Source organism: Etheostoma spectabile, chromosome 3 (assembly GCF_008692095.1).
Source record: "Etheostoma spectabile isolate EspeVRDwgs_2016 chromosome 3, UIUC_Espe_1.0, whole genome shotgun sequence".
Lineage (NCBI taxonomy): Eukaryota > Metazoa > Chordata > Actinopteri > Perciformes > Percidae > Etheostoma > Etheostoma spectabile.
In genome coordinates, this window is record NC_045735.1 from 19,610,795 (window position 1) to 19,631,222 (window position 20,428).

The 20,428-nt window shown below is 41.6% G+C and overlaps 1 protein-coding gene, 1 long non-coding RNA gene and 2 other non-coding genes across 6 annotated transcripts; 3 read left to right on the forward strand and 1 right to left on the reverse strand.

The window, feature by feature from the left end:
* Positions 1-1,972: 1,972 nt before the first annotated feature.
* On the forward strand, positions 1,973-16,662 carry LOC116673890 (uncharacterized). The gene is made up of 4 exons (XR_004327907.1): positions 1,973-1,984; positions 15,371-15,381; positions 15,612-15,616; positions 16,588-16,662. It is a non-coding gene; the product is annotated as an uncharacterized LOC116673890 (long non-coding RNA).
* Positions 10,497-19,069, reverse strand: si:ch211-151h10.2 (uncharacterized). Of its 3 annotated transcripts, none has more exons than XM_032506055.1 (9): positions 18,610-19,069; positions 16,473-16,719; positions 16,317-16,387; positions 15,660-15,798; positions 15,081-15,199; positions 12,983-13,163; positions 12,317-12,400; positions 12,136-12,231; positions 10,497-11,402 (listed from the first exon to the last, which is right to left on the reverse strand). In XM_032506055.1, the coding sequence occupies exons 1-9, from the start codon at positions 18,750-18,752 to the stop codon at positions 11,067-11,069; spliced, it is 1,416 nt and encodes a 471-aa protein (XP_032361946.1). In that variant the 5' UTR covers positions 18,753-19,069; the 3' UTR covers positions 10,497-11,066. The 3 variants fall into 3 exon arrangements, with proteins under 3 accessions (XP_032361946.1, XP_032361954.1, XP_032361941.1); XM_032506063.1 differs by having other exon boundaries at positions 16,317-16,381; positions 16,473-16,722; XM_032506050.1 differs by having other exon boundaries at positions 16,473-16,722.
* On the forward strand, positions 13,900-13,972 carry trnar-acg (transfer RNA arginine (anticodon ACG)). The gene has a single exon. It is a non-coding gene; the product is annotated as a tRNA-Arg (tRNA).
* On the forward strand, positions 14,359-14,430 carry trnah-gug (transfer RNA histidin (anticodon GUG)). Its single transcript has one exon. It is a non-coding gene; the product is annotated as a tRNA-His (tRNA).
* Positions 19,070-20,428: the final 1,359 nt, after the last annotated feature.

Below are 20,428 nucleotides of genomic sequence, written 5' to 3' on the forward strand. Positions count from 1 at the left end.
GGATTAATGTTGATTGTTTGGGAATGACTCGGAGCTCCGGACCACACACAGAGAGCGAGGGAGAGCGCCGACCTGCATGGGGCTGCCGGAGAGGGAAGCAGAGGGGAGTCCACAGAGAGGTTTCAGCAAGCTCCCTATACTACCTCTTTCTGTTTCCTCCCTTCTCCTTCTTCCTCCACCACACACCAAAATGCACTTTCTCTCTTTGTCTATCACTCTCAATCTTTCTGTTTCCTTTTTCATTCAGCCTTTGAAAACCAATGAACTGCCCTCGTGCCTCTGCTTTCCTTGGGGTCAAACTGAAACGTCATTTCCCCGGCTACAGCCTCTACCTGCCCTGCTGAGTGTGTGTGTTTCTGCAAGTGCATGTGAATGTCAATGTATGTTTGTAGTGTTCTGTGGGAGGTCTAAAGCACAGCGTGAGAGGACGCTTAGGGAGGGATACGGAGGGGACAACAATTCTTCAAGAAACAACACAGACGCTGACTTCAATTAGCTGAACTCTCACTATGTGCCTCGCCAGTTTTTTGGTGTGAGTCATTAGAGACGGCCAGCGTTTTGTAGCAGTCTCTGTTTCTGAAGATTGCTCTGTCAGCACAGGGAGGCATCCCAAACATATTTCATTGCTATGTAAGCAGTTCAGTCAGCAAGTAAGTTGAACTCTCCCACTTCCACCAACAACAGAGGGAGATGCTGACAGGGAGCGCTCTGTCTGCTCAGCCCTAAAGCTCAAATTATGTGAAAGAGGAGAGAATTAAACAGAAGAGCTGGCAATGACAGGAGACACGAGACTGACAGCTGTGTTTATAGAGCAGGGTGTGGGAGGCTGGAGCCCTACGGATTCACTCCATCCAGAAAATATCTCCCATGACCTGTCCAGATGCTCGCTGCGACTCGATAGCATTCATGTGGGAGCGTCCTATAACTCAAGCAGGAGCTTGATGATCAAATGCTTTTTTATTAACTCTCTGGAATGACTAAAGTCCGAGTCTGGGATGATCAGTATTCGGTTCCCAAAGGACAGACAATGTACAGTATATGTGTCTATGGAGAGCACTGTGTGTGTGTGTGTGTGTGTGGTGTGTGTGTGTTGTGTGTGTGTGTGTGTGTGTGTGTGTGTGTGTTGTACCTAGCATGACCCGGCAGAGAGGATGAGACTGGCTCTGTTCACACTGCAGCAGAGGCAGTACCACTTATCATTTGGTACTCTTATAGGTCTGTATGTGGCAGAGATCTAGTGTTTCGTCATATAATAAAATAAAGGTCACAGGACACCACGTTTTTTATTTTACAGACCATAACGCAAAAGGACATCTGTACCTACACCTATTAGTCATAGTTTTAACACCTGTAGCAGCCTGATTAATCCCTTTTTCGAAGCAGACGTGGAAAAGGAAAGGTGTTATTAATCACATTAACAATGGCTCTGTTGTAGTCAGGTGTTCCTAAAAGCCACGTGTAACAATACCAGGACCCTGAAACTGAAGCAGCAAATAGAAATTCATCTTTAATTTTATTATTTACAACTGCCATGTCTCAAAATGTTAAATAGGCCCACTGTGTTTAAGGTTTGTATTGACACATATACGTGGTTATTTTGACAAACGGAGACATTTCCCTTCCAATTAGCCTCTGAAAACGAGTCTTTCTAAAAAACTCCACTCAGAGTGGAGATCTTTGATATCTTCATTTGCACGTTTGCATGTAAACTGAGACAAACGGAAGGTTTAGGCAGCCGAGGAAGAGACCAGAGAGGAAGTTGGAATCAGACACATCCCCAAATATTAGATATCACGTCTGAAAACATCCGAGATGAGAAGCCGTTTGGGAGTAAGCGTGAAGGTCTGCGGTGTTCCTGGATTGAGGTTTGTTCATGACTGACATTGACACACTGCCTTACTTTCACAGATTCAACCAACTCTCCACAAAACCACAAGAAAAATTAGCCGGCGACGACACAACGCTAAGTTTTCTTCTGCTGCTGGTAGTGATTTCTTCCCACAGCTGCGCAGCAACAAACACCAGCCCCCAAGTTTTCTTTTGCCCACATCCCTTTTTTCTTCACTCCTTCCAACTTTCCCTTCCATCCAACTCCCCCCTTGTCTTTAGGTAACTTCCCCCCCTGCCTCCCTCCTTGTACACAACCCCAAACACTCCCCATCCAAGCCCATAGGCAGCCTCTCTCCACTGCAGCTGCCAAGAATAAGACAGGCTGATGTGGGGGCCCCATGGGGGAGGCCCTGCGCTGGTGAAGTAGTGATTCTCCGGCCTGAACACTCACTCCGCTGAATTCATCCACTTGGCTCTGTTTATTTAATATTCAGTCAGCTGTGGGGAGTGGGGTTAGCCACAGCTTATAAAACTCAGTCAGCATGACCAAGATATAACCCCCTCCCCTTTCTCCAACAACCACACATGCACACACATACACACTCATGCGCACACGGATGAACATACATGAACACGTGCGCTGATTCACTTTTTCCCATAGTGTAGGTTTTACCTTTAACAGGGCAAAGTATGACCACTCCATCTGAGGCTGCCTTGGTTTTATGCACCTTGTATGTCCAAAACTATTCTTCTAAGCTGACATCTTAAACAGGGGTTCCGGGACCCTTAGGGGGTCCTCAACTTTACTGCAGGGGGGCCACAAGTTATTGTAACACTTTTTTTTGTGCGTATGAAAATATACATAAACATGAGTCCAACATATTATTAGCAAAGATAAATTGGCATATTTGTGATTTATTTTTAAATGTATCCATTGATGCACAGATATAGTTATGCATAAGAAATTACTATGTCACATGTATGTTTAACATTTTGCCATGATGTGGTATAAATATAGGAATATGTCAATCATTCTTATTTAATCTTAGCCTATTATTGTATGCACCAAAAAAAAGTACTTTATCAAGGCTTTAGGCCGCTCTACATCTTATTGTAGGACCAGTTTAATATGCAACTCAATTTCACACAATATGCAGTCTCTACTCCGCCTCTCTTTTAGCTAAGGGGTACTTGGCCTAAAAAACATTGGTGATCACTGTTCTAGAGGCAATGAAACAAATCTCATTTTTAAAACTTTTCATTTTACCTCAGATGAAGTCTGCAAAATCACCTCAGGTCTGTTTAAATATTTGTAAAATGCACAAACAGATGTAAAGGGTGACCAATGGCGTTGATGTACTTGAAGTATCTTAACACCACCAACTCAGGCACCACATACTGTATGTAAAAATATATAAAAAAAATATGGAGCTAATAATAATAATAATAATACATTTTATTTAAAGACGCCTTTCATGGCACTCAAGGACGCCGCACAGGGAATTCATGAATTAAGAACAGCAAAACAAATACTATACAACAGCAAAACAAATACTATACAACAGCAAAACAAATACTATACAACAGAAAAACAAATACTATACAACAGCAAAACAAATACTATACAGCAAAACAAATACTATACAGCAAAACAAATACTATACAGCAAAACAAATACTATACAACAGCAAAACAAATACTATACAACAGAAAAACAAATACTATACAACAGAAAAACAAATACTATACAACAGCAAACAAATACTATACAGCAAAACAAAACCAAAACTATACAACAGCACAAAACAAATACTATACAACAGAAAAACAAATACTATACAACAGAAAAACAAATACTATACAACAGAAAAACAAATACTATACAACAGCAAACAAATACTATACAGCAAAACAAAACCAAAACTATACAACAGCAAAACAAATACTATACAACAGAAAAACAAATACTATACAGCAAAACAAATACTATACAACAGAAAAACAAATACTATACAGCAAAACAAATACTATACAACAGAAAAGGCGGAGCAACAGACACAGGTTATCTATCCAACAGCAACTAAATGCAAACTATTTCTGCACCTCAACAACTAACGGGGCAAACAGCATCGCTAATGCATCCCATTAAAGCTTGAGAACACAACGCCATACATGGGCACTTTGCTGAGAAGAAACAAGTAGAGAAAAAAGTTTTTTTATTTTGTCGCTATGTAAACTGTCACCCTTGTTTCTCCCTGCACATCAAAGGTGAGCTCGGGGTTTGTAATAAGCTTAACTGTTTGACCGGTGTTAAGACGACTGAACAAAAAGAAAGCAGGAAGCGAGGGAGAGCAGCACATGAGCTCCGGCACTACTTCAGTTCAGAAGAGCATGAAGTGGACCAATATGGATTTGTCCATGTGAGAGGAGGGGGGGTTTAATAATTCTCAAAGCCGCCCATATTCACTACCCTGCTGGGAACAGTCCCAGCATGCTCCATCCATGCCTCGACTGGAAGGCTCCATGGCAACCTCCGGGGTCAGGGGTCACGGGGAAAGGTTGCTTTTATCTGCTAATGAGGTCGATACCTGGGGCTGCGTGTCTCTCCGCGTCTCCCCTGCACAGTCGAAGGTGGGGGGAGCAGTAGCTATGAATGCCTGCCAAGTGACACCAATGCCATCTTCACTCATCTCCGCTCGGCGTCTTTGAGTGTATGATGGGATGGTGGGGGGGGGCGAGGTTCCCGGGTGGGAGGGGTTACTTGTGTTAGGTTCTGCCCTGTTGGGAAGATAACAAACGGCTCCGAAATTGCTGTCCCCCAGTCTGGTTCCTGGTGTCCGCATGCAAATCAACAATCGCCCCACAAGCCCCGTGGATGGTGTTCACCATACCCTCACTTTGGGAGTTTGATGGATTGCTTACGTACCAACATGGTTTGTGCAGCGTTGTGGGCCTACTTACTGTTAAAATGGCCTGTGATTGATGTGATGTTGTTTGGCTTGTTACACACAAATCAGCTGTGCCGAAAGAGTCGTGACAGAACAGTCAAACAAACCACATGCTTACCATTCAGCTTTTTTTAAATCCCTAACAATTTAAAGAAAGCACCACGTCAGTATATCTTCGGAATTATGGACTTCTCAAAACAAATAGGTGTTGAATGAGACAGGGGGGGCTTTCCATTGGGCGACTTGGTAATGCCTGTGGAAAACACACTTCTCTCTGCACTCACTCTATCACACAAGACTCATTGGCCCATGTGCCCCTTCAATGGGGCAAACAGGCACCCTCGCCAGCCCCCGTCCCTCTCCCACACCCCCTTACTCTCACACACACGCCCCCTGTCATGTTCGCGGGACTGAGAAAGGAGTCCATTAACTCTGATTTAGTGGCAGTGTCATGCGGTCCCCTTTGTGAGGTGGTGACATTCATTGAATAGGAATCAGAATTTTCTCCCCCGCCTCCTCCATCTTTCCTTCTCTCGGCTCCACGCTCAGGGTATGTGTGGCTCCGGTAGGAGAGAGGTTCAGAGTTGTGGCTGGGGGGGGGGGGAATGTGGATTGAGAGGGTTTTGCTGCCACATGTCTCTGAGTGGCGGACTCTTTGTGCCTGGGCCAGCCTGTTTGTTTAGCCTTTTCCTCAGAGAGCTGCTTCACACATTGGTGCCTCATACAGGGGAGCGAAGAGACGACCTCAAGCTTTGAGACGTGAGGGGAGAGAATGAGACGAGGCAAAAAAGACTGTGTTTGAGAAGCTGTTTAAACAGCAGATCCACTTCCATCACATTTAACAGGAGATGGTTAACAGTCTTGATAAAGTCACACTGACTGAACTGAGAAAATAACATTCATTAACATTTAAAGATTAATCTTTTTATATATGTACACAACGTGATAATAGGCTTATCGACCTATAGCTAAGGCAGCTATAAGGTAAGGCTTTCACTGTGCCACATTTTAACATTAAATCATGATGTATAAATATATAAATATGTTGTTTTTATTTTAAAAGCTTAGTAATGTATGCACCATACAAAAGGTATGTGTAAAAGCTTTAGGCCGCCCTATATGTTATTTTAAGGACAGTTTAATATGCAACTCAATACATATTATACAATGTATGTGCTGTACTAAAGGGTTTGTTTTTCAGCTAAGGGGTTCTTGCCAAAATAACACTAAAACCCCTTTTTTTAGAGTTGGGTTAGTGCAAGATTATGATCACACATTTTTCAAGCAACCATAGCAAGAAATCCAGAGTTTACAGCAGCTCAAAAGGATTCCTGATGATGATATAGTTATTTCTTATAGAAGGAATACTTTGAAGTCAAACCGTCAGTACACCTTTAGTAACACAGAGAAAGCATAAATAAGAGATGAAGGCCGAGAAAAGATTTCCAGGGCAACATTCCAAAAAGCTAAAAAAAAAAAAGAAAACTGGTCCATAGTTGCAGACAGGTATTGTATGTCTGGAAGAGGTTTGTAGAGACACTATATATATATATGTATATATGCATATATATATATATATATATATATATATATATATATACAGTCAAAGGTTTGGATAGACCTTGTTATTCAGTGGTTTGATTTTTATTATTTTGTACAGTAAATCAATACTGAATACATTAAAACCATTACATAACCCATATGTTTACATGTATGTTATTTTAGATTAATTAAAGTAGACATGGTCTTGATAACAGCTTTAACACTCTTGTCATTCTCTCAACCAGCTTAATGAGGTAGTCACCTGGAAGTTGTGCAATTTCTTGCCTTCCAAATGCATTTGAGACCAAAAGCCCTATTTGACGGCTGTAGTGATGCTGTAAAGACCATTGGATGAAAAGGTTGTGTCTAACCTTTTGGGGTTGTCACACTTCTCCAAATCCACCATTCAATTTGACTTTTGATTTAAAGGTCACGCTTTGATTCAGTTTTCGATTTACACATTTTCTTTTTATGCAGTGGCAGCAATGCCACAATAAAAGCCACTAGATGGCAGAAGGGTACTTTACAACAACAGTTTGAGCTTCTCGAAATTAACAAAGTGCAGTTGAAGGCACTTTTAGTTTAACAAGGTGCACATGAACACACCATGAAGTCCCGTCAGAGCCCAAATGCTTTGCCTTTGGTTTTTAGTCAACAAGTAGCCTTCTTTCTGTTCTCTGTTATAAAAATGGAGCTGCAGGCTATCGCTTAGCTAACGTTACCATGTGTCTTTAGCTGCATGCTACCAGCCGGTAAGCTAACGTTACACTGTGTCTTTAGCTACCAGTCGGTAAGCTAAGCAGTGTCAGTTGTTGTTTTCTTTGGACGTGCACAATTACACAGGGGTGTAGAGAGAGGAATCCTAGAGGAATCGCCGATCCTTCATGGAATAATGGGATATTAGCACATGAAATAATATCAGAAAGTACGCAATAGGTATTTTTGTCGTTGCATGGAGTTTAAAAGTTGGCCGTGCTGAGTTTAAACTGGCCCCACAGCTGTTATCCATTGGTTTTAATGACTGTTGCTCATGACCTTTGGAGAATCCATCCATGCCGGGCCTAACCTGTCCCAGCAGCAGTGACGGGTAACAACAGGCTCTACCTCGGGTCTCAGGCGTGTGGACGCAGAAGGAGAGTCCACGTGACGGGTAGGAAACAGGAGGGCAGAGAGGTCAGCTGGATTATTCTACCCTGCTCTCTTGGAAAACAAAAAAAAGTAAAACATTTACGCAAACAGGAAGCTCAGAATTTCCTGATGATTGGAAACACGTTGAGCCTATCCTCTCTCATTTACATTCACCAACACACACACACATATACAGATGCACCGAATGGAATAAGATTCATCACAATAGGAAAGGGTTTGAGAATGATTTTGTGAGGTAAACCTTCTTTGACGTTGCATTATGGATGGGGGAATGTTGCAGCCCAAACTGAAAGCCCATTAATGTTGCTGTGTTTAGGCTTCCCTCCAGCAATGTTGGATCAACCATAATAACTTGCGAGTTTATGGACCTTTGCTCCCCAAATGTCTACCATGTTGCTAATTGCGTACATCTGTGGCTGGTGTTTTGATGTTTTGTCTCAATGTGCAGCTGTCCATTCCGTTTCCACCCGCCTCTGGTTAAAAGTGGCATGGCCCTCCGTTATCTGTGTCCAGCCCTCAAATAGAAGCCATACGTGTGGTTTGGGATTCACCAGGAGCACTTTTCTTTTTCATACAACGCCATACAATTGACTTACAGGCCAGTACAGCTAAGTTCTTGGCTATAATCAAATTGAAGGAATATCCACATCAAGCCTCCAGCCATTCATTAGTTTCATGTAAACTACAAAGCCAAGCGGACACTTGCTAACACAAACATTTTCTCAGGTCTGACACAAGCATGTTTAACGACATGGTGGAAAATGGTGTCGTAAAAAATCGAGACAAAAATCTCAAAAGCAATCATTGAAACAAACATGAATCTTCTTTCTTTGTAAAGTCCCTGGTGAACTTGTGTATGTATTATATGTTGGAAAATTGTTTTGTTTCTGCAGTCTGGTTATGAAATTATCAGATTCAATGTACATTTAACACAAAATCTTCAAGAACAAGATCAATGTGAGCCAGTATTTCTGTTTTTTTATTTTTGTGGAATTAATACTGGAACCTGCTATGACCACAACGTGTGTTAAGTGGCTGCTACAAAATCTCCATTTTATCCATGATTAAGTCCTAAAAAGCACCAACATCTGCCAGTGGGGTAAGATTACAGCATCTAAGCCCTTTAATAATACAAACCAACTTGTTTATTCAAAACACATGTCAGCATATTGACATGTGTATGTATATGTATGTAACAAGTTAAATTGTCTTAGAAAAAACTTGGATAAACAATAATCTCATCTAATGTGGGCTTCTTTTTTTTGTTTTCTTTTACAAAATGTCATTTTTGAAGACTTTAGTTCAGCAGCCTCCTTTAACTGCTGTATTATACAGTGCGTTGTAGGGGTTGCATATGTGTAACAAGTTAAATTGTTTTAGAAAAAGCTTGGATTAACAATAATCTCATCTAGTGTAGGATTTTTTTCACAAAATATCATTTTGAGGACTTTAGGTCAGCAGGATTACCTTTAACTACTGTATTATACAGTATGTTGTAGGGGGTTGCAGGTCACTGGATGAAGACACACAGATGCCTTTTCCCATTAAGTGAAATGGTTAACAGGAGCCCCACCACACACACACACACACACACACACACACACACACACACACACACACACACACACACACACACAGCCTGCTTAGTTGTTCTTGGCTATATTTGGCTGCACTGTGCTATGTTTCCTATATTTGTCCATGTAATAACTTCCTACTCACCATTTTGTTTTGCACATTGACATTGTGCCCCCAATGGGAGTTTACAAGGACAGCGGTTTATTTTACTGTGCTCTCGAGTTTGTTTGGATCCGATAGCAGGCCACTACTGTCTGATGTCCTGCAGTGTCATCAGAGGAGGGATCAGCACCGATGTGTGCTTTGTGTGTGCCGGTGAAACCCGATCGTGAGTAATTGTCAGGATGAGGCGAGGGATTGACCTCTGCTATGAACCATATTTTCTGAAACAACACACACACTGGAGCTAGCTTTGAAATAGCCTCTCCTCCAGAACTGGAGTGGCCCGTGAGGAAGCTAGTCATTGACTTTTTTTAGTGTAGCTAAACAAAGCCTGTGGTAATTTCATTAGCGCACTCTTACATTCTCAGAGAGCAGATAGCTGATGCCCTCTGCTCTCCCAGACCCCATCCCTCTGCTGGCCCTGACATAACATGCCAGCAATGTGAAGCATGAGCTCATCTGGACAGGCCCGGGACGTTCCCCCGCCAGCACGTGAAACACGCCTTGTTTTCTATTTGACACACTTGTTTTTCATTTGCATTTAATAGAACCAACGCTTTCCCCTCTCTAGTCAATTATCAAAGCCCTTAATAAATCAATTCTGAAACTTTTGTTGTTGTCTTTCGACTGTTGAACTCAAAGCAAATGTTATTGTAAGAGAGCATCCAAGACCGTCCATGTTCTGTGTATGTAAAAATTGTTACATGTATCCATGTGGCGTGTCATTTCTTATTCTTGTCTTTTGAATTCAAAGCTCTTCTCGCTAACTTCAAATGACCATCCATCCATCACATGGTGTGTTGGTGTCTTTTGGTGTTGTGACAGCTCAGATCCTGCAGCGTTCAGCGTGCATTCCTGTCACTCCAGATACCCCCCGGGGGTCGGCCCCACCTCTCCCAATCACTGCCCCAATGTGAGGGAATCAGACAGATGCAGGATCTGGCAGATGGTCGGCAAGTTCATGGTCGAATGACCATGTATGACACACTCCCTACAGTTAGCACTCTAACGGCAGCCATGCAATGAATCGATTCTCATCAGAAATCCGGCCTAGCCCAGACAGAGAAGTTCAAGAATCTGGTGGAAGAAAACGATGTTGACTTCTATGCCATTGGTGTCGGAGCTCCAGGGTAATTGAATTTGGATCAAAAGGGCTGCTCAGTTTTTTAGTAATAACAGAAACCTGGAGTTGACCTCCACCGCCCCCTTCTATCTTCCTCTCCCCCCTCTGCCCCCAACCTTAAATCCCTGCTTTGATGGGTTCAAATCCGTCTGAAACACCTGAAATACACCGTACGTCTAAATCTCATTCATCACATTGTGAGAGTGACGTTATTGTGTCGTGCGCCGACTGTTCTGATCTTAGAGCAACACATTTATGGGCCATATGTTTGAGAAGCACCAACACGTTTCTGCTATAAAGTCGATTGGAAGAGAAAGGTCTGGGCAATGGTCCCTCATTGCAGACCGAGACTTGAGATGAGTATACGGTAGATGGATGGTTTGATTGCATAATAAAGTATGTTGAATGGGTGATGGGCTTTATGTTGTGTGATAACTGGTGACAGTGTGCCCCCTTGTGTTTGAAATATTACGTGCAACATAAAAGTTGATCTATGAGCTCTTATCTACCACAGTGTTTGAAATAAAAACAAATAAAGCAAAAAAAAGCAATTTAAAAGTAAAAAACGACATTTTTGAGTAGCAATAATACACACAAAAGTCACAGTAATTTAAACACAGAAATCAAATAAATAATCAATTTGTGGGCAACCAGCAAAGGATCCACATTTGAAAATATCCCCCCTTGTTCCCCTGTCTGTTCAGAAAAGCTCCGTTCCCTGTAAGGGCCGATAAAAGTCACTTCCGCCTTCCGGATTTACGCAGGCGCTCGATAGTGGAGGTGAACTGCAGAGCCGACCTCTCACACAGCGAGAGAGGCCTGTCCTTGTCTGTGTCCGTGTCTGCTTCCGTTGAGGACACGGACGTGGATGCAGAGGTGGAGTCACGGTGTTGCACATAGCCGTGGAGATGCAGGGAAGTCTGTGGAGAGGCTGAGCGTGAGCGGGCCCCGTTGGCGTGAGCGAGGGGCCCTGCACGTCCCTCCTGAGCCCCCTTCCCAAGTCCCTCCAGATGGGCCCGGAACGTAGAGGTCTGTTGTTCCACTGAAAGGAAACTCTCTTGCACCTTGTCAAACTGTGGAGAGAGAGAGAGAGTTTTTTTGAGTCCTGGGGTGTATCTTTTTTATATTTATTACATAACTGTATGTATTTGTATTGTTGTCCATGACAAAGAACTAAACACAAAGGGCAAAGACACAGTACAAAGACGTAACAACAAATGATAGGGGGATAGGGAGGTGTGTACAGTTTTTCTCAATCGCTTTGGCACAATTGTTGAATGACTATTAAATTATTGTCAAAATAGAATATTCTTAAATGGAAAGGGATATAATGGAACCAAGACTGGAGTACTATGTCCAGCAAAGTCATTTTTATAATGATAAAGGGAGGAAGGTGGATTGTGAGTTGAGGAATGATCTTATTGTGGCCCCAACCCTTGTCTGGATACACCAATGAGGAAGATGCTTTTTCCATACTTATAAGTTTCAGAAACTCGTTAAGCCAATTATTATTGGTGCAATGTAACTAAGTACATTCACGCAAGCACTGTACTAAAGTCCAAATGTTAAGGTACTTGTACTTTACTTGAGTCTTTTCTTTTCATGCCACTTTCTACTTTCACACCGTTACATTTCAGAGAGAAATATTGTACTTTTTACTCCACACTACATTCATCTGACAGCGTTATTTACTTTACACATTATGATTTTCGCACACAAAACTACACACATGTAGTTTATAAAATCTGATGTTTTATTAACCCTCATGTTGTCCCAAAAACTAATATAAAAAAAAAAAAAGTGTACCTGCTCCATGTTGGACTGAAGCAGCAGCTCCGGCCAGACTGACTCACTGCTGCTGCTCACACTGTTGCTCAGTTGAGTGTGACTCCAGGTTAACTCCTGTGGGACAAGGCACAGGGAAGCAGCTAGTGAAGACAGCACAAACTATCAGAAGTGGATTTTTATTGCATGAGGAGAACTTTACCTGCAGTAGCTGTGTGCTGTCCCTCAGATGAGCCTGGCAGCACTGAAGGCTGTTCCTGTAGTGACCCAAGACTGCGAACAAAGTCTTTGCCAAAGACATAAGAGTTGGATCAGCGGAAGTACGTATATTTCCAGGATGAAGCCTGACGTTGCCCTTTACCTTCCGCTCTCTGTGTTCTTAAAATCCCTTTGCTACTGAAAAGACAGCAAACTTCGAGCTAACAAGCTAGATGCTGAAAATGGCATTTTTGAAAAGAAAAATAATGGGGGGAATGAATGTAAAGATTTACAAATATATATGTTCGCAGCATTTCTCTTTAGTAGGATTGCTGTGGACAAAGTACACACAGAGTGATACCAGATATAAATGAGGTTTAACCATGTATCCAGCTAATTTAAATAGTTCACATTACTGTATTGCGTCAACAGTCAACTTCATTTAATATTGGATGTCACTGAATCCAGAGGCAAGACGATTGTGATTTAAAGAAATGCCAACAACCCACAGCGCTGTGGAGATAGGTCTGGCAATGCGAGACTTTGAGTATTACCAACACTCAAAGGCAATGACAAGGCAAACATTAATGTAATTGAACAAGATTGGGTTTTTAAAAGAAACTAAAGACGCCAGCCATTGTCGTTGTAGATAACCTTCACATCTGCCTACCTCTGCATCTGCCTGGGCAGAGGCCAGCTCTCTGTGGCCTTGGCCCCCCTCTTTGGTGAGAGTGACCCCAGTGTGCAGCTCCTCCAGCTGGGCCCAGAGGTCTTCCAGGCCCTCCAGCATGTCCTTCACACTGGCTTCGAAATCCCCCTGCACCTGGACCAGTCTACACAGGGACCTCATCCTATCACAAGGGAGTGTGTGATGTTAATCCAAACAAATCAATATTGAATGTAAAAAATATGAGAATATGAGAATTTGAATGTTGAATTTGTTGTCAACTTATTGGTTTTATCTGGCAAGTTTTACTTACATAAATGCGAAACAACAAATGTCACCTTCAATTTCACTGTTTTTTTATGTGAATTCAACGTAGAAAAGCCAAATGATGCGTAAATAGCTTTTCAACATGTACTAAAACAGCTATTAATCCTTCAATTTAACCTTAAGCACAGCTATCATCAAACTTTCTCTGTTATTTTTTTTAGAATCAGCAGTATTAGATAAACCATCCCTGGAATTGTCAGTTGGTACTCATCAATTTTGGAAACCTAGAAAATAGCAGCATATTTGTGATTCCGATTCCGACAACGCAATGATTTTCAATACCAAATGGCCGTGCTCGTGTAGAGCTTGGTACTCGATCTGCGTTGGGGCGGCTGCAGCAACCCCGGTAGAATTTGGGTCACGGCACCTGCGAGAAGCTTTTCTGTTGTGCCTTTTAATTACTACATCTGGGCTTTACATGCTTTATTTTACATTGATATAAACTTAACAGCTTAGCCGAAAAGTCCTGCAAGAGTCCCAAAAATTAGGACTACAACAAACATTTGACTGGCATTCTATGCATTTACCAGCAAAAAGCACCATTGTTTGCAGACAATGGTATTAAATCGTAGCTATTCTCATGGTCGGACACAGGGCTAGTGGCGCAATGGATAACGCGTCTGACTACGGATCAGAAGATTCTAGGTTCGACTCCTGGCTAGCTCGTACTTTTTAGCTACTAAATGTAATCCTTTATTCGTCATTTCCAACTTTACACCGGTACAAACTGGCTGTCAAAGTAAAATTTACATCTCTAAAGGCCAAATGATGAGTATGTATCGTTTCAATATGTGTGTAAATCCATATAAGATTCTCAGTGTCAGTCAACTACAGTAAGCTTTTTCTGTTGTTTTTCCGTTTTTGCTTGCTAATCATCTTTCCTTGAAAAAAAAAAAATCCTTGAAGGACAGAATCAGCAGTGCTAGATAAACCATCCATGACATTTTTCTTTGTTAGTCAACAATTAGGGAAACCAGGAAAATATCAATATAGTTCATAGTCAGAGTTCCAACTATGGTATGTCAACAACAAGGCCTTATTTACAGCAAGCAGCCGTGATCGTATAGTGGTTAGTACTCTGCGTTGTGGCCGCAGCAACCCCGGTTCGAATCCGGGTCACGGCAGCTTTGCAAAGCAAGATCTCTATTATCCCTCTAAATGTTTTTGTCGTGATGGATGCAACCAAAGTAGCAGATCAGGAGCTTAGAAAGAGTCCCGCACACTGACCATCACGCAAGCAATAATTACATAATAATATATAAATAAAAATTACAATGTCCTAGACCTTCATCAGGTAAATATTGGTATAATTTACCTGAGGAAGGGGTAGTCTATCAAACCTATAGACACAAAAAAGTAACAAAACTGTCACATAGCAAGGTGAACTTTTTGAAGAATAAAATGCATTAATATTGTATAATTTTAATTTAATTTTGTTTACAGTAATAATCCCACTCAACATATTTTTATTGTATTGTTTATTATTTATTATATAACACTTTTGTATTCATTTAAAGGTATATTATTTTTTCTATTATCTATTATCTATTTTCTATTAGCATTATTTTGACCATGTGTCTAAAATGTTGTATATTTGAATGTATCTTTTCAATAAAGTTGTGGGGAGTAGCTACTAAAAGAAGTCAGAATCCTAACTTTTTTCTCAGAATTCCGACTTTAAACTCAGAGGTAAATTCTTTTTTTCATGTGGACCTAATCCTTTTTTGCACCCAAGAAAGTAGACGGCATGTATACGCTGGATGTGGAACCTCACCTCTGCTGCAGGTATGTGCCGATGAGATTCACTTTGTCTATCAGTACAGACTCTCTGTCCACTTTCTCCACTGTCTCCTCTGACCCAACATCAGCCTTCTCAAGTGTGTGAGACACGGACTAGGGGAAAAGAAGATTAAGAGGGCTGGGTTTACTTTTTGTGGGTTTGTTGGATAGAGGTCCTACCTCTGCAAAAGGTATGCACATGTGGCTCTACAGCACCAAAAGTCATATGTTAAAGAAGAGACATTTTGTCATAAACTACAGTTTTGTACCACTAGAAATGCTTAGCTGCTGGTGCAGTAGAGCCATAGTCATAGTAAGGGCTAATACACACAGGAAGTAGTGAAAGAGACATTGAAATGTCGCTCTTCTGCCAATTTAGAGGTGATGACAACAGCAAAGTGTGTTTCCCCGGGCTAGAATATCTGTGTACGTCTGAGTGCAAGGTCTGATCAAAGTACAAAGACTCCATGCCAATCTACATGCACAGCTTGACTGAAAACACAGGAGATTACATGTATATCCGGAGGCTGCGTGTGTGTTTATGTGTCTGTGTATGCGTGTATGTGTGTCCTACCTCCAGCCTGGAGAGGAGAGCCTTGATGTAGGGCCTCCTGGGGTCCGGCAGGGGCTCCTGAAGCACACACAGCAGCAGGCTGTCGGCCAGGGCAAGGGCCAGAGGAACGTTGTGGCTCGGGCTCCTCGACCGGGACATCCTGGAGAAATAATGAGACTGTGAGCATGTGTTTGGATTTGTTTGAGAATTCTATAAGAATGTACGTTTTAAACAACAGTACGTACAGTAAGTTGTGTCTATACATGGCAAAATAAAGACATGCCATTCCTCACAGCAACACATGTAGCCTACTGGTATTTTATGTAACAATTTGATCGCAAAATTCCTTTCTGTGATTGGAAATGACACATTTTCCCCAAAAGTATGGATATAGCCAATTTCTAAATGGACAACTTTTAGCTCATCTCAGGCAAAGGAAATACTTGATGCTTTCAGTGTCTTTAAATTAAACCTGGCCTATAAGGGGTTTGGTTCTTAATGTGTCTTTTAATGTAAAAAAAATGCCCAAATTAAATATCATATAATATAGGAATGTAGCACACAATTCTGGGCCCTGTACAAAGGCATTCGCTATGGGCTATCCCACACCCCCAGCTGTTCATTCTAGCAATATTTGGGCCCTGGGTACTCCACCCCCAGTCAGACACTCCTCCTTACCATAAATAGTGGTTATTCCTGTTTTCTGTAACAATGTCCTGCTGTGTCCTCGGTGGAGACGCCCCCTTGAACTGAAGCAAACTCACTGAATAAACATAACACGATTAAATCCAACAACAGGGTCAGGAGAGATTCAGTTCACGCCGCTGCGCTCACCTGGTTGTGTCCTGGCCGCGGGCACCACTTCAGGGCACGGACGCAACCTGCCAGAGTCATCCACAGCACACCCAGCCACAGCAGCCTCCAGCACACCCCCAGCAGGACCGGAGAGGGCTGCAGCGGCGCCTCCAGCTGGCACACGCACCACACTACACCCACGGGAGCGAAGGTGTACCAGCCTGTCCTCGTAGTCTGTGACCAAGATGTTTTCTGTGGCTGATGAACAACTGGGGCTTTGTTTGAACTGTTGGAGTAACAGGGCAACAGAGAGAGAGAGAGAGAGAGAGAGAGAGAGAGAGAGAGAGAGAGCAAGCCGTTAAAAAGCAACACACAGACAACTGGGTTTTTCAAAATGAAAGGGAGCTCTTTTAGTTGGGATGGAAACAGGAATAACTTTTGATGCAAATATCGATTTAAGACACTTAAAACTAAAATTAACGCAGCTCTAAGATAAGGTCATTTCACTGTAGTATTACTTAAATAAACTCATATTGGTCTCCTGTGGTGAAAGTTTCTCAACAAAATGTCCCCTTAATTTTCATTAAAGTTAGACTAAACATAAGTAAATAAGTGGTGGGAAAAGTATTCAGATTCTGAGAAGTAAAAGTACTAGCACCACGCTGTAAAAATACTCTGTCGCAAGCAAAGGTTCTGCATTAAAAATGTTACTTAAGTAAAAGTATGTCAGTTTTATCAGGAAAATGTACTTAAAGTAAAACTACTCAACAAACTACTCACTCCCATTTTAGAAACTGGAAAGGATCCAAACAGTTCTGTCAATCAGCTGTGGGTTTAATCGTTACAGCTGGACTTGTAGGCCGTTATATTGTTGCTCGTTAAATAAACTACATGTGCATTGTGTGCACAAATCTTAATGTGTAAAGTAACTAGTAACTAAAGCTGTCAGTAGAAAGTAGAAAGTGGCATGAAAGAAAAGACCATGTAAAATACAAATACCTCAACGTTTATATTCATATATTTACATATGCATACATATAGATTTATATATGTATTCATATTTACATTTATGTAAAGTACTTGAGTAAATGTACTTAGTTACATTCTGCCACTTTATGAAAAATCTAAGGCACTTTAAAGGTCCCATGGCGTGAATATTTCACTTTATGAGGTTTTATGACATTAATATGCGTTCCCATAAGCCTGTCCATGGCCCCCCCAGTGGCTAGAAAAACCAAGCCCTGGGTATCCGGCTCTGCCTTTGAGAAAATGAAAGCTCAGATGGGTCAATCTGGAATCTTGCCCCTTATGACCTCATAAGGTTATCTTCCCTTTCTCTGCTTTGCCCACCCAGAGAATTGGGCCCACCCAGGAGAGGGAGACATCATGGCTTTCAAACGAGCAAAGTGGCAGTTGGTCAAGGACCCCCCAGTCCCCCCCCCCCTTTCAGGAGCTACAGACTCAGAAATGGCACATCCTAAGGAAAGCTCATCATCTTCTAAATAAAAGCATAAAAGAGCACCATGTCATGGGACCTTTAAGGACCTTTAAGCATGCATTTCTAATGATGAATGAGCAGCTGTTGGGTCCAGCTGGGTCACAGCACTGTCCTGTATAAGTGATAGTCACTTGAGGTCTCTTAGCTCATGTCTCAAGCAGAAAGGAGTGAAGCCAGAGGTGTACACATGTTGACAGATATCTGTCTAACGGCAGCAGGAAAACATCTGCTGTCAATGAGGACTGAGCAGAGACATGCTGGGACCATCGTCTCCTCCCTGTAGCAGCAGACTGTGATCACACACTTGCCACTCAAACACTAAAAAAGGCCACTTGTTGAATGACACAATGTTTTAGCACAGAATCAGTATTTTTATCCTCATTTTTCATTTTCTTACCACTAATAATGATAATACATTTTTTGTGTTCCATTGTTATTGTATAACTATTTTATCTTTTTAATTTTTCTAATCATACATATTGCTGTAGATGTAATACCTCCTTATCTTAGGTCATCTTGATTTGTTCTTCTTCTCATGCATGATTTCTGCCTATTTCTTCTGACATGCTCTTATTTTGAAGCACATTGAGTTGTATACACCTGTGGCATGAATTTTAAAAAAAAGTAAGCAAGAAATAAAAATAAACTTGACTCTATTTGACACGCAGGTCTGCCTACCTGTGCTGTTTTTGCCTCCTGTCAGCAGGTTCTCCCTCCTCGTCCTCCTTTACCTCCTCCATCCATTTACAGGCCCGCTCCCGGCCCACTCCCGGTCCCGTACCCGCTGGACCTTTGGGGTAGTCAGCTGCAATCTGAGGCATGGGAGCAACACAAACACACACATGCCGCCTGAAACTTCACCAGAACAAAAGGCTGGCCGGAATGTGATTAGTTCTGTAAGGCTTGTCAAACTGGTCCTACTGGAAGATTGGTTTAATGTGGGTAGTTGCTTTTTTTCCTCTCCTGTCCTTCAATCCATGAAGGAATGCGTTAAACACCTGATTACAATTGTGTGTGACAGACAAGCCCTGCTTCGCCCAGGTGCCAACACCAACCCCTCCAACAGGTCTGAATCAGTGTCACACACTGACATGGGCTATTATTAGATCACACCTTGTGAACAAGCTGTTGGAACTGAACAGCACGAGAGAGAAGTTTACAAATGGAAGATTGGACATTTTAAATTGTCAACACTCAAGAGTCAAGACATAATTGAGGTTGCCTATGTCTGTTCGCATCATCAATCATTTTAAATGTAAGATGCTGTAAAGCGAGTCTGTTTTCTGAGGCCATGCTGCCATCTAGCAGTAAAAGCAGGAATAGCATCCAGACAAACCAATTAACCTGAAATGTGGGGTCCTATAAAATAGTTTGGGCACCGCATGCTTCCAAGTTTAACACATTCATAATGAAGTCGAAAGAAAACCTAAATATGTAAAAAAGTTTAATTTCTCAACACATAGACAGAATCATCACTTAATGTGATCAAACTCAAAATTTCTAATTCTAACATTCCACGTTGTACAGGTTTATTTTCATAGAGCTGTGTAAATAATGGGCACATTCATGGCATTTCATATGGCCTTCATTTTGTGTGTAAGCTTGTGTTGTCATCATAGACAACTTTTTTAGTGAAATAAGAAATGAGTTCTAGCACCCCACATGTTTTTCTCATGAGCATTTCAGTAGGAAGGGTGATTGCTATCAAGTTTTGAGCTCTTCCTTCTGAATTACATTATTAATTGAATTACCTTCCTCACTTTACTGTGAGGAGATATGTGGGACATGTTAAAATATACCTTAACGGTTTTAACCCTAACATATATGCTGTTCATTAAAGGTCCCATGACATGGTGCTCTTTGGATGCTTTTATATAGACCTTAGTGGTCCCCTAATACTGTATCTGAAGTCTCTTTTATATAGACCATAGTGGTCCCTAATACTGTATCTGAAGTCTCTTTTAGATAGACCTTAGTGATCCCCTAATACTGTATCTGAAGTCTCTTTTATATAGACCTTAGTGGTCCCCTAATACTGTATCTGAAGTCTCTTTTATATAGACCTTAGTGGTCCCTTATACTGTATCTGAAGTCTCTTTCCCAAAATTTAGCCTTGGTGCAGAATTCCAGCCACTAGACCCAGTCCCACAATGAGCTTTCCTTAGTATGTGCCATTTCGGAAAACGGAACATGTTTCTCTGATCAGGAAAAGGCAATCTGAAAATGCATGTTCTCTCTTTTAGAGTAACTTAACTTGTTTTTTCTGGCCTCTGGTGGTTTAACTTCTTGTCTTGCTGCAGTGATTTACAGGTGCCCTCCAGGTCCCAGTGACATCACTGCTGGGTGCGGTTATTCCAACCACACCCTGCACCCGAGGTGCCATTCAATCCATGATGATTATCTTCTAGATATGTCAACAACAAAATTATCCCCCAGTTTCAGATTGACTGTATCCGTTTTATATTATATATATATATATATATATATATATATATAT

Bases quoted from the DNA above. Each gene is read 5' to 3' on its own strand.
- si:ch211-151h10.2 (XM_032506050.1), bottom strand. From the start codon at position 18,752: ATGCCTCAGATTGCAGCTGACTACCCCAAAGGTCCAGCGGGTACGGGA. The intron at 12,401-12,982 runs GTAGGCAGATGT...TCTTTGGCAAAG, and splicing joins CTGCCCAGGCAGATGCAGAG to ACTTTGTTCGCAGTCTTGGG. The intron at 12,232-12,316 runs GTAAAGTTCTCC...CTTGTCCCACAG, and splicing joins ACAGCACACAGCTACTGCAG to GAGTTAACCTGGAGTCACAC.